Consider the following 14446-nt stretch of genomic DNA (forward strand, 5'->3'; position numbering starts at 1 on the left):
GTTAGGTCAAGGTCAATTATATGTGTTTGTATGTCTGTGTGTGTCTGTGTGTATACTGATGTGTGCACCGGTTGTTTTTGGGTCCATATTACATGAAATCATGATCTGAGAAGCTTTTATCAAAAATGCAATCAAAAAACTTCACAAAAAGTAAATTCGGCTTGCCTAAAACGCAATTACCTTAGATGACCTAGGTTGACATTGACCCTGACCTTGACCCCTGTACATCGTCGAACAACATGTTCCGTGATAGGTGGGAGGTAAGACTGGCAAAAAAGGCCGAAATCAGGGTGTCAAAAGCTCACAAGGCCCATGGCAAACGCAAGATGTTGAGAATTGGCCATTTGGGTCATGACATGACCTCAAAAACAAGGTCATATCTCTGAAACCAAAAATCACAGAAACTTGAAATTTTCAGTGGACATCAAGAAAGGATAGAGGAGCAGCTATACGAAAAATCAGCCATCTAGCTCTAAAAATGTTGAGTGCAGAGCAGAAAGACTGCCGGGGGGGGGGGGGGTGGCAACCACCCCCCCCCCCATGTGCGGGCGAGGGTTAAGCATGTCTATCAAAAATAATTATTACATGGCTCATACGTAAGCTGGGTGTGTGAACATGCTTATGAGTATGTTGAAGGCAACTGATAATGTTCTGTTGGCCACAATTTCTATATTTAATTTGTCCTCCCGGATTTCATATTTTTGTTAATGACACCTTGACGATGTCGAGAAAAAAAAACGCTTAGGAGATTTAACAGCCTGAGATACATTCAGTATAAGGAAGGTTCAAGGGTGCTAGATTCCTTCCGTCCTCGCTATCCTCAGGAAAAACCAATCCGCATCGCCCCTAGTCTTCATGCTTCCCTCTCTGGACTGGAGGTCACCTCACCAGCCAACCTGTAGTTGATGTCGGATCCATTCCAGGACACATAATCCTCTTCGGGTGACCGTTTGGGAGACGGATGGACCGTCCCGACAGGGCAATCGTCCCACGAGAACAGTCTCGCTTCCGCAGATCACTGTCGCTGGCTCGCACAACCCAATTACTACACCAGAGCATAGTTATGTCATAGCTCTGCAAGGGCCTTTCAGACCAAAAAAGATGGCCCCCAACAAAACAAACAATTTTCTCATTCGGTATTGTATCTCATCAAGCACCACATGTTTTCAGAGTGTTTATTATGCGTTCCGTCCAAAAAAGCGCAGTTCAATTTTCTCCCATTGACTTGAGTGATCTCAAAATTGACCCGGCCTTTCTGTCAACAATGTCAAAATTGCAAAGTAAACGTTACATATACTGTTGCCCATTTTAAAATCGCTGAAAGTTCTGAAGCGATCGGTTAGTCGGTGTATTTAGATATGATGAGCACAGGAACTTTCCTTGAGGTAAGGTCACTTGACGTGACGTGACCTGGTGTTATGACCCTGAATTGAAAGACTTGGGCGGGAAAAATGGGTCATTTGAAATCTTAAAATGCTAGATTTTAACAATAATTGCAAACACTATCCCGGCCAAATAGTGAGTGAGAAGGGAGCGATTCCCCGACCCCATGTTTAGCTCCTATAATTGAGCTAGCTGCTAGAGCCTCGCGGAAAAAAAATCAAGCGCTTGCGTCGTTACGTGACGCAGCGACTAGTACCCCATTTTAAAATATCAGTGACCTCTTTAGGGCAGTTCAAGGGCCCCAAGGTATTTGATCGGTTTTTGGTAAATAACTAAACGCATTATCGTCATTTCGATACAATCGTGTTTTCCGTTCTCAGACGCGTCGATTTATATGCTTTTTTGTTTAGGTGAAGCAATTTAGGATGTTTACCTCAGGTCAATGTCAGGTTAGGGCAACGCAGGTCACGCAGCTGTTGAAAGGAGGACATGTTGCATAACATTTGATTCGACAAGTCTTGCAAAGTCCATTGATGGCTGTCCCGACTGGCTAGCTCATTTTGATCGGGAGTTATTGACGAAGCACTACTATGACCCTAGTGACGTCATAAATGACGTCACGCAAGGTGAACAATGCAAAAATGAAGCATAAGACCTTGCCAAGAATGTATGAAGTCACGATTTCCTGTGCTTTAGGTATAGTTTCAGATCATTTCCGACGCCAAATTAACAGTTTCCACAATTCCCCATTATGCTTATATGACACTAAGTGCATTGCGGATTGCATCATTTTATAACTGACAACCGTGCAGAGGTTTACTTAAGACGTCATAGTTAAGTGACCTGACCTGAAAACGTGGTTGATGTCAAGTGATCCGGCTTGAATCAAATGTAAGGCATGTGAAATGTCAGCCTTCTATCATCAGTGTGCTTTGAGCTACCGCAAAAAAATACATGGCCGCCACTTCTTCTCGGCCGGCTAGGGTTAAACCTCGCTTCGAATTATTGCAGATGATTATGCGACCGAAAACAAAGCATTTATCTGTGTCTAGAACGGCCGCTGACTTATTGGACAAGATCTCCAATCTTAATTCGCTAGATGGGAATAAAATAATCGGTATGTGATACATAAAGTTATACCCCTCGATTTGCCCTCGCGCTAAGTCTATTATAATCATCACTGTCGTTTTTTATCAGAGATGAGGTCGCCGCTAAACGGGTTGTTTTGTTTGCTTGCTTGCGTTGAATGGCCATTACGGTTATTGAAGGATTATGGTAAAATAGGAATGGGGCAAGGGAGGATATGCACTGCAGGTGTTTAATTTAGATCACAAAGGCATCATTTCCGGCATCGTGCAGAGTCATTATCTTCCCCTCCTCTGCACTGCGGCATCTCTGCGCCCCACACACGGCGTCCTCACTCCACGGCCGGCCGCCGCCAACTGACCCACTCGCCGGGCGCCGCGACCTGACCCGTGTCGCTGCCGCGGCCTGCGCAATAGAGTCGGGGCTGGCATCCGGGGGTTCGGCCGGCCGGCCGCCTCTGGAGCGGGGGACTTTTTTTGTAGACCTACTGTACCGTCGGGTGCCGGCGGCGACGGATCGTACTCCGTTAGTCAGTGCTACCGTGTGTCGGTAGTACGGTGTGTTGGCGCTCAATAGTGAACCGAACGTCTGATTGTCATGTCTGGGTCTGTGGCCGTCTCACCACGACCAGGCGCCTCGCATGTCTGCGGAATACAGGTCAGTCTGCAGATTTATGTATGTGTACAGTAGGTCTACTAAAAAAGTCCCCCGCTCCAGAGGCGGCCGGCCGGCCGAACCCCCGGATTCCAGCCCCGACTCTATTGCGCAGGCCGCGGCAGTGACACGGGTCAGGTCGCGGCGCCCGGCGAGTGGGTCAATTGGCGGCGGCCGGCCGTGGAGTGAGGACGCCGTGTGTGGGGCGCAGAGATGCCGCAGTGCAGAGGAGGGGAAGATAGTGACTCTGCACGATGCCGGAAATGATGCCTTTGTGATCTAAATTAAACACCTGCACTGCAGTGCATATCCTCCCTTGCCCCATTCCTATTAAATCATAATCCTTCAATAATCCGTAAGGACCATTCAACGCAAGCAAACAAAACAACCCGTTTAGCGGCGACATCATCTCGGATAAAAAAGCGACAGTGATGATTAGAATTGACTTAGCGCGAGGGCAAATCGAGGGGTATATATGTATTATATGCCGAGTATTTTATTCCCATCTAGCAAATAAAGATTGGGGATCTTGTCCAACAAGTCAGCGGCCGTTCTAGACACAGATACATAAATGCTTTGCTTTCGGTCGCATCATTATCTGCAAGAATTCGAAGCGAGGTTTAACCCTCGCCGGCCGAGAAGAAGGGGTGGATGCCGCCACCATGTATTTTTTTTGCGGTAGCTCAAAGCACACTGATGATAGAAGGCTGACATTTCATATGCCTTACATTTGATTCAAGCCGGTCGCCGGATCATTTGAAATCAACCACGTTTTCATGTCAGGTCACTTAACTTTGACGTCTTAAGTAAGCCTCTGCAGACTGCACGGTTGTCGGTTATAAACTGATGCAAATCCGTAATGCACTTAGTGCCATATAAGCATAATGGGAAAATATGGAAACTGTTAATTTGGCGTCGGAAATGACCTAAAAGTATACCTCAAGCACATGAAATCGTGACTTCATACATTCTTGGCAAGATTTAATGCTTCACTTTTGCATTGTTCACCTTGCGTGTCGGAGTGCTCGTCAATAGGAGTGCTTCGTCAATAACTCCCGATCAAAATGAGCTAGCCAGTCGGGACAGCCGTCAATGGACTCTGGAAGACTTGCCGAATCAAATGTTATGCAACATGTCCTCCTTTCAACAGCTTCGTGACCTGTGTTGCCCTAACATGACATTGACCTAAACATCCTAAATTGCTTCACCTAAGCAAAAAAGCATATAAATCGACGCGTCTGAGAACAGAAACCATGATTGTATCGAAATGACGATAATGCGACCATTTTTTTGCGAAGTTATTCACCAAAAACCGATCTAATGCCTTGGGGCCCTTGACCTGCCCTAAGGGGTCACCGATATTTTAAAATTGGGTAACAGTCGCTGCGTCACGTAACGACGCAAGCGCTCGTTTTTTTCCGCGAGGCTCTAGCAGTTAGCTCAATTATAGGAGATAAACATGGGGTTGGGGAATCGCTCCCTTCTCACTCACTATTTGGCCGGGATAATATTTGCAATTATTGTTAAAACTTAACATTTTAAGATTTCAAATGACCCATTTTTCCGCCCAAGTCTTTCAGTTCAAGGTCATAACACCAGGTCATGTGAAGTGACCTTACCTCAAGGAAAGTTTCTGTGCTCATCATATCTAAATACATCGACTAACCGATCGCTTTAGAACCTTCAGCGATTTCAATGGGCAACAGTATATGTATTTGAAACGTTTACTTTGCAAGTTAGACATTGCTGACAGAAAGGTCGGGTCAATTTTGAGGTCGCTAAAGTCAATGGGAGAAAGTTGAACTGCGCTTTTTTTTTGGACGGAACGCACAATAAACACTCTGAAAACATGTGGTGCCTGATGAGATACAATACTGAATGAGAAAATTGTTTGTTTTGTTGGAACCATCTTTTTCGGTCTGAGAAGGCCCTTGCAGAGCTATGACATAACTATGCTCTGGTGTAGTAATTTGGTTGTGCGAGCCAGCGACAGTGATCTGCGGAAGCGTGACTGTTCCCGTAGGACGATTGCCCTGTCCAACCGTCTCCCCAACGGTCACCCGAAGAGGATTATGTGTCCTGGAATGGATCCGACATCAACTACAGGTTGGCTGGTGGGGTGACCTCCAGTCCAGAGAGGGAAGCATGAAGACTAGGGGCGATGTGGATTGTTTTTTCCTGAGGGTAGCGAGGACGGAAGGAATCTAGCACCCTTGACCCTTCCTTATACTGAATGTATCTCAGGCTGTTCAATCTTCTAAGCGTTTTTTTCTCGACATCGTCAAGGTGTCATTAATAAAAATATGAAATCCGGGAGGATAAATTAAATATAGAAATTGTGGCCAACAGAACATTATCAGTTGCGTTCAACATACTCGTAAGCATGATCACACACCCAGCTTACACATGAGCCATGTAATAAATATTTTTGATAGACATGCTTAACCCTATTAGTGGCAGGGGGGGTTGTTTTTATCCACCCCTCAGGTTTTTCGGGAATATCTCCGAAACCGCTGAAGCTACGATGCTGAAATTTTCTGACTTTTCCTAAAACTAAATTGGGCACATTCCCTGAAAATTTCAAGTTCATAACTTTACCAGGGGCGGCACCAGAGCACTGGGAATTGGGGGGTCCTATTCGTGAAGCGAGTCATTTGGGCGAAGATCACGATGCTGCACCAGTTTTACGAACAGTGAATAAAAGGTATCATGTGATAACATATACAGTTATTGTGCATCCTCTTTTGACACGCTTTTGCTATAATAGGCGGATCCAGGCGTCCAAAAAGGGGGGTTATGTTTTACCTCCCAGCATAGGTGCCCTGACACCGCCTATGCATTACCAATACAATTTTAGTCGTTCTCTCATAAGAAAATTATAACATAACAAGACCATTACCACCCTTTTTAGAAACAGTACCAACAAAAACCTTATTTACTATACTTTTTGTGTACCCCCAATCTCAATGATCTGTATCCGCCTATGATTTTTGAAAATGCATATTTTTAGGATCCATGTGAATTCCTGGTTCATTCTCTATCGATCGGCAAAAGTTGCGTTAAGATTGGTTCAGAAACCTGGCCGTGATAAACAGTCTAAAATGTATCTGCAATTTGCCTGTTTTTACCCCCCTCTACCCCCCCTATTGACATTTTTTAATTTTTATTTTTTAGAAATGTAGATCACGTTGAGCGAGATCGAATGCCGTTTGAATTTTGAAAATCGGCCCGGTAGATCTCGAGATATCAAGGGGGGGTCGTAAACAGCCCCCCCCCCTGCCACTAATAGGGGGTAGCCAGGAGCCTGCCACTAATAGGGTTAATTAAGTTATGAAATCATCACTTAAGTGTTTGTAAAGTTCCACGATACGGATCTAATATCCTGCTATGCATCATGACCATTGACCATTTCTGGTCAGGTCATGTCTTTGAACATAGGCCAAATTCTTCAAATTACCTTTAAAGATCAACTTTTGATTCATTCGAAGCGTTTTGATAAGAGGAACACGAGGCTGGTAAAATTAATTTCATGCAAGTTTAGCTTAAAACTTTTAGTGTTTGTGGAAAAGCAATTGGTTTTCTCATAATACCGATGGTGGTAGTTGCTGTTATTTACGTGCCGTTGACCTTAATTAAATCTGACAATATTGTTCAGACATAGCGGTAAACGAGCTGCTTGTTGTGTTAGGTTAGGCTCTTTCGGTCGATTTCAGAGTGGGAAGGATGACAGGAATTAGGGGGAGACAGGGGCCTGGGCGGGAGTCCTGGGCCTCATGCTCCGCTGGGGCCGAGCCCATCACGTGGGTTGGATTGCCCTGACACATGGATAGCCGTGGGCGGTGTTTCACGGCCCCGCGCTGCACATGCATTGTTGCGGCGGTTGATATGAATTCGGCTCCACGCTAGCGTTACGAGCTTCCGAGTCTGTTGATGCATCCATGGAAATTGGAAACCCAATGCACCGGTGCGCGCAACGCACCCTGTCCAAGCAAAATTTTATCATCGATGACCTCTGGTGACATGATCTTTTGCTCTGACCCGATCTAAAATTGGCTGAAGTATGTTTTCTTCTTTTTGCTACTTTTGACGCTACTTCGAATACCACTTAAATGCCCAAAGCTGAGTTATAAGAATGATGCTCAATCTCCATTTCCCCTCCAACAGGGCGTGAGAGTCTAGGCATTCCTGTGGGGCACGGGCTAACAATGACTGTCTCATAATCATTGTGGCCATGAACATCTACTGCCATTCTTTAACACCGGTTTCGCTGCGCTGAGCGGTGGCCGTCCCGTTTGTTGGATTCTACAGCTGGCTGGCGGAAAGCGTTACCGGCCGCCCGTCCACCGCCCGCGGGCCGGACCGAGCGGTCCCGCTGACCCTACCTGACCTGAGCCCGGCGCGATATGGGACGGGCAGACGGGGGTTCGGCTCAGCGAAGGCAGCGCCCACTGGTGCTGGGGACTTTTTTAATAGACCTACTGTACTGGGGGCGAATGGGATAATAGTTATGCTCACGACCCACGGTGAGAGACACGACCGGCTTGATTTCAGGTCACCTCTACTCCTTAAAATTACATATTTCTGAAGATTTCGTTATAGTGATGGAAGTTAACCCATCGCTTAATTTATCGCATATCGAGATATTGTTTGTGTCGAGCAAAACAGGCTGCCGGAACGCCTTTAGAGCCTCCTTCCCCCCCCCCCCCCTCCTGAATGCTCCAGAACCCCAGCGCCTAGACGTTGGCCAGTCGGCTTCAGTTGGCATCACATTCTTGGTTGATTGCTAGCCGTCTCAATTACATAAATAATTATACATCTGTGTACGGCACCACGTCACGTTGACTGTAGAGATAGGAAGAACAGACCTGCGTTTTTCCGTCACAAAGTGGCTTATTTGGAGAAAGCTATTGGCGTATGGTTGTTCTACTTGGTCGTACTCATCCCATAAGCAAGAAAAGCGGCATATTGTGTTGAAAGTTAGACGGACAGTATGCCGAGTTTGGTATTCAGCTCGAGCATGCTTTGATTAACTGGCCCATTGCCCCACAGTGTTTGCGCTGTAGGCTCTGATGTGTAACAGACCACGGCTTCTCATAACAAAGCTGCACTACGTAGTGTGATTTTCCCGGCTAATGTTTGCAGTTCTGGCGTATATAGTGGGCCGCGGCAGCCGCGTAGAGCAGTGATCTCGTGGCTGCCCCCGGACCGGTACCGGAGCCAGTGGACCATGTGGTGCGCAGTGAACCGCCCGCTGTCGGTGGGCCTCCTGGCGACAGCGCTCTGTGTCGGGGTCCTGAGTGAGGGCGGTAACCCGGAGACTGCCTCCCCGACGCCGCCGGCCTCGCTGGTCGGCACTCTGGACCAGCTGTGGGCGTTCGTGGAGCGGCTGGAGGGCGCCGCTGGCCGGGCCGTGCTGGCCGGACTGGACAGCCGGCTGGAGCAGCTGCACGGCCGGCTGACGGCCCAGCTGGCCGGCCTCGCTGAACGGCTGGACGGCTGCCGACCGGACGCCGAGCTGGCGGCCCGTGTCAGTGAGCTCTGCAGAGGGAGGGAGGACAGCGGTCGGCTGGAGACGATCTCTGCCCGGCTTGAGACGCTCTCTGCCCGACTGGAGACGCTCGCTGCTCAGCTAAACCGAGCTCACTTGAAGCCCGCACCGCCCCGCGACTGCAGTGACCTACTGGCCGGCTCCCAGAGCGGCATCTACTTGCTGCGGCCCGGTCTGGGGGCCGCCGGAGAGGTGCCCGCCTACTGCGACCTGGACACGGACGGCGGACGGTGGACCGTCATCCAGCGCCGGGCCGATATCGAGCCCCGCGAGGACTTTTACCGAGAGTGGGCCGCCTACAAGGAGGGATTCGGAGAGCTTGATGGTGAATTCTGGTGGGGCCTCGACAACATGTGGACCATGACATCACCCAGAGATCGGCAATACGAACTGCGTATAGACTTGGAGGACTTTGAAGGTGAACGGAGACATGCTATCTACCAGAACTTTCGTATCTCCTCTGAATCGGACGGATACCGGCTCAATGTTGTGAACTACACCGGAAACGCAAGCGATGGGCTGGCACATCACGTCGGCATTCGCTTTCATACCAAAGATAGAGACAATTTTAGAGGATGTGCTGCGGACTACAAGGGCGCCTGGTGGTACAACAACTGCCACGACTCGAACCTGAACGGCCAGTACCTCGCCGGGCCGCACACAACTCACGCCGATGGCGTCAACTGGGAACTGTGGCGAGGCAACAAGTACTCGCTGAAGGCGGCCAGCATGAAAATCAGGCCCACCAGGAAGGCTCTGAATGCGACCTGATAAGTGATATACATTATACATGTACCTACCTGCTGATTTTGTTTATTTGCGGAACAGTTCAAATATGTTTCATTACGATCATGAGTTATGTACGTTTGTTATTCGTGAGCCAAAACATGGGCACGTGGTCTGTAACAATAATTACGACCTTATGCTGAACAGCACTGGAGTGTTCATATTCCATAACGCGAGCAATTTAGAGGGGAGGGGGACCGGACAGAGCTCCCCTGCTATCTCCGAGTTGCCGACGACTTCCCGCATATCTCGTCCGGTCCGCAGCCCAAAGTTTGCCCGCCTTTGCTGCAAACGGTGGCAGCTGCCTCTGTGTCGGCAGCTGGTCACCCACTGACCCGGCCGGTGCCGGGCCAGTCGGCGGCCGTCCGGGACGCCGGGAGCCGTATGTGCGCCGTCTGACGGCACCTGCTCCACCTGCGGCGGTCGATAAGGTGACCGGGCGGCCGTCTGGAGCGGCGACCCTGGCATCCTCTGACGCTCAGCGCCCCCCCCCCCCGACCTCGGCTCTCCCGGCCCCGACGTCCTCTGACCTCAGCGCCCTCCCCGGCCCCGGCGTCCTCTGATGACCCCCCCCCCCCTGTGGTACGCCACGCCCCGCAGCAGCAGACGAATGTCGGTGGCGCCGCTTCCTGAGAAGTCATACTGGAGCCAAGGGATATTATTTACATAAATGATGGTATTCTGTGCACTGTCAAACCTCATAGGGTGGTATACCATCTTTGGTGGTTCCAGATATAATGAGAAGCAATGATTTTATTTGTCTTGTACGGAATAAATTGGTCACGTTAAACGTATGCAAGAGTTAGGTATCCTTTGCCTTCCCGCCATCCAAACTAAATGCTTTATTTGTTTCATTTAGCGATCGAAGGCGGTGGATTAAAGCGTCATCAGCGCTAACAATCGCTAAGCGCCAGAGTACACGTACCCTTTGTCCGTATCCCGTGTCGTTGTCGTGGTATCGGTTAATGCCCGACAGGTCAATGTCGGCTGTGCTGCCGCAGCGCTGCCCTGTTAGGACAGACTGGAGTGGCCCAGATTACACGGTCGACACAGAGCGCGTGCTCAACGAGGGAGTTTCGGTTCACGGAGCGTTCGGTCCGGCCGGGCTGATGGGGTAGCTGTGGGGTCGGCGGTGAGCGGGTTCGGTCGAGGTACTGGGTACGTCTCTGAGCCGTGCTGGTCGGAGCAGCTATCGGGGACCCAGGCCGCGGTCGGAGCAGATGAGGGCGGACCGGGGGTGACCGGGGGCGGGGGGAGGCAGTCAGACAGTGTCGGCGCCGGCGTGTGTCCGATCTGGCGTTGCCATGGTAACGGCCCGTGGTCCCCGGAGGCGGTCGGCCGCGGCGCCTGCTCGCATGTCGAGCTGTCTGTCGGAGGCGCCGCCGGTGCGGGGCGCGGCGGGGTACGGTATGCGGCGGCCGACGGTCGGACCAGAGCCGCCGTCCGACCAGCGACGGCGCCTCACCGGGCTCACAAAATGCATTATGCATAATGCATGCTGTGTGATGTTCATGCAGTGTCATGAAACTGGAATAAATGCATCGATTTGAAAGTTCTTAAAGACATTTTATATCACGGAGGCATAGGTAGGCTTGCGCTCAGGGCTAGTTAATCGTTATTCGTTGTCTAGTTCAAGCACAAAAATAGGCATACAGTAGGTAGGTAGTGCTTTTCATCGCTCTCGTGCTTAGGTCTGTTTTTCTCCCATATCCATTTGCACGCTTGACGCTACACGCATTCTGATTCGCCCCTCAAATATTGCCCGATGCGGGCTCAAGCAACCAACCATGTGTTCGCGCGCCGTCTGTTCCGCCCAACACGGGAGTACTGCGGGCCAGCCTACCAGCGCAGGTGACGTCAGCGCAGCCGGCCGGCGACGGGACGGGACGGCACTGAGTGGCAGTCAACGCGATACGAGCGAAAGCACTTAGAAGATGTGACATGTCATGAGCGCGGGGGGCCTCGGGTCGCACGCAGTTATATAATATCGGACGTTTATGCTTACCTTGGGAATACGCGTAAAAAAAGTTTGGGAAAGGCCATCGGTCGACTTCAATGATAGTTTGATCTGTCGTCAAACTCAAGACGGATCTGTCCCCGAAGTTACTGGAACATATCGATAAAGTTGGGATTCCGATGCTCGTTCCCAGAGAGCTCGATAGCGTTCCGACTAACAGTTCAATCTAATCAAAAGCTACCGTAAAAAGTTAATGTTTGTAGATAACACTAGATGAACTATATGTGGGTATGGGACGCTACAGATTACCAATATCGAGATTAAGGAAGTTTGAAACCTAACTAAATTTTGTTAGGAAATAAGTAGGTAGTTGCACTATTTGCCATTAACCCGGCCGGGCCCGGGGGGTAATCCCAACCACCGCAGCCCGGGGGGGGGGCGTTTTTCGCCTCCCCCCCCCTGTCTAACTCCGTAAATAAGGGAGCTACGGAAACAAAAGCGATACCAAACGAAAGGTCCTTACGTGACGATTCTAATGCACCTAAAATTTTTGACCTCAGGTCAATTTTCAAGGTCAGAGGTCAAGGTCAAAGGCAAAAACCGCCACATGTGTAGTGATCTCAAAGTAAGCCTTCTAGAGGACGGCAGGCTGCATCAAACCGGCAAAATTGGCTGTCAAACGAAAGAAGAGAATCTGAGGATTCTGAAAATGTGCTCAAAGTGAAAGGTCAAGGTCAAAGTCACGCTCAAAATTGACCTCAAACTTGGCACTTTTTCGCTATTGCGTGCTAACTTCCAAGATGTTTTGAAATGTTTTGAGGCTTATCAGTTCCCTATTTGTGGTTCATCTTACGATACAAGGCTGCTCAAAGGTCAAGGTCACAGAAGAGTATCCCTGCTAGAGGCTATTTCACTGATTCAAGTTAGTAATAATAAATAAGACAATTTTGCAATCCGGAAGCTCTAAATGAAGGCTTAGAGGAAAATATATGCCAGGTTCGTGATCAGCGGGTACAAATCCATCATAAACGACCTTTCATGTGTCAAGGTCAACCAGAGGTCATTGGAGGTCACATGAGGTCAACATAAAATTTGACCTTTTCCGAACAAAATATATATCATTCGACGCGGCTTGACAAGGCGAATGCGATGGTACCACTGCCGTAGCTCTAGGACCATTTTTGTCGAAGTTATTTGTGAAAAACTAAAACCACATTTCGGGGTCCTTGACCTGACCTCTGACCTCAGGTCACCAAAACTATTTTTCTATTTTTCTCTAGGTCAAACGCTACACAACCGTGCTCGTAATTTGTCTTTATCTCTAAAACTCTATTTTTAGTAGCTATTTGAAGTTTGCGTCTGTGACGCCGAAGTTTGCCGTGCAGGGGTCTAGAAAAATGGACCTTGTGACGTCATCAAGGGGGCTAGGTCCAAATTTTTTACTTCAGAAGATGTCAAATTGATGGGAGAAAAGGTACTGAAAGTTTCTCCTTCCTATCCCTAAGCGTTCGGGAGCTATCGCAAATATTCGCCAGGGGGGGGGGCGAAAAACGCCCCCCCCCGGGCCCGCGAGGGTTAATGATAGCGATTCCTCTCGTAGCCCCTCTTTCCCTCAATATCCACCGGTCACATGGGAGTAAAAAAACTTATTTGCTTATCGCATCAATACCTAAATTAGACGTTCAATCCATCAAACTAAGGCAATGCAGAGGAATATGCTGGATATAGGGGATACAATATCTAACTAGGTACTATATGCTGGCTGCTGCATTCAGCAGCCAGACTTTTCAGACCGGCGCGGCGGCCGCGGTACCAGTCCCGAGCGACGTTACCTGAGAGGCTTCTGTAACACGACTGCAGCTGCAGCTGCCCTCGGACGCCCGGCAGTAACTGTGGGCTGCTCCGTGCCGCGGCCAGTGCGCCGTCTAGTTACCGGGAACAAGGCCGTGTCCCGGCTGGCCGGACACCCAATTACTCGGGGCTCCTCGGGCGGCGGCGGCGCCGGCTCCGTCGACCGCCGTCTACCCAGAACGCCCCGCTGCCTGGCCACTCGTACCCACTCACTGGCCAGCTGAGGCAGTGGCTCAGAGATCTCAGGGGGCGCTCAAATGATTTTTTTTTCTTTCTAATAACTGGTTATCTGGTTTCGAACTGTGTAATAAGGCCAGGGTTTCATTAGCGTTGAGTGTTTATACTGACATAAGATGCGGCGTTCCTGTGGCGCTCTCATATGGCAATGTTTTCCTGGGACCAGATTAGACCATGGGCGCAATTAGACAGCACTATTACTGCATAAGCATTGATGTGAAACGTTAGGGTCAATTATATGAAACTTAACTAATTAAATATATGTGCATTGTGCTATCATATTAGGGGAGAGTGGGGTAAGATGCCCAGGGTGGGAAAGACGCCCCACCCCCTCTAGCGGCGAAACAAAGAATCGAACCTGGAAATTTATGTTCTTATTGTAAAGCAGAAGCCTGCCTTGTTAACTGCACAGTGCACAAAAATTTGCGAAGTTCAGTTGGGCAACGGCTGGCTGGTGATTGCATGTTTTTTATTTGCTGCTTTCAAAAAATATTTTGGTGTCAAAACATTGTAAATATCAAAGAAGGTAGATAATTTTTGCGTCCCTTGCTATAGTCGTGATACATGAACATGCGTGTACACTGTACTGTGTCCCAAACAGTTTGTTTCAGGGTGCAGTTTTATGGCTAACAAATTGTACTGATTTAATGTTACTTCGGTACCTTGGGGTAAGATGCCCCCTGTCCTGATTGGGAAAGACGCCCCCCCCCCTAAATCCGTAGGCTGGCCTTCAAGGAACCCGTCAAATCATTTATTACATACTTGTGATAAGAGACAAAAGCCGATCTGGGACTATTGAGAGTCCAGTACGGTCGGGTGCTCCCCATGCCGGTCTCTCGGCCCACACAGCGACTTTTTGGGCGGTATCTGACTCTGAGAGCCCTCACGACGGCCTCTGTGGGCCCCATTATTGGCTCCAGGGCCCCTCACGACATCCTTTGAGG

The 14446-nt window shown here is 49.3% G+C and overlaps 1 protein-coding gene across 1 annotated transcript; it reads left to right on the plus strand.

Annotated features, from left to right (window-relative positions):
- The first annotated feature begins 8303 nt into the window (after positions 1 to 8303).
- On the plus strand, positions 8304 to 10247 carry LOC122389089 (techylectin-5A-like). The gene has a single exon (XM_043380779.1). The coding sequence runs from the start codon at positions 8351 to 8353 to the stop codon at positions 9440 to 9442; it is 1092 nt and encodes a 363-aa protein (XP_043236714.1). The 5' UTR covers positions 8304 to 8350; the 3' UTR covers positions 9443 to 10247.
- Positions 10248 to 14446: the final 4199 nt, after the last annotated feature.

Source organism: Amphibalanus amphitrite, unplaced genomic scaffold (genome assembly GCF_019059575.1).
Source record: "Amphibalanus amphitrite isolate SeventyFive unplaced genomic scaffold, NRLGWU_Aamphi_draft 000343F_arrow, whole genome shotgun sequence".
NCBI classification, from domain to species: domain Eukaryota; kingdom Metazoa; phylum Arthropoda; class Thecostraca; order Balanomorpha; family Balanidae; genus Amphibalanus; species Amphibalanus amphitrite.

Coding starts and splice junctions, on each gene's coding strand:
- LOC122389089 (XM_043380779.1), top strand. CDS start 8,351: ATGTGGTGCGCAGTGAACCGCCCGCTGTCGGTGGGCCTCCTGGCGACA.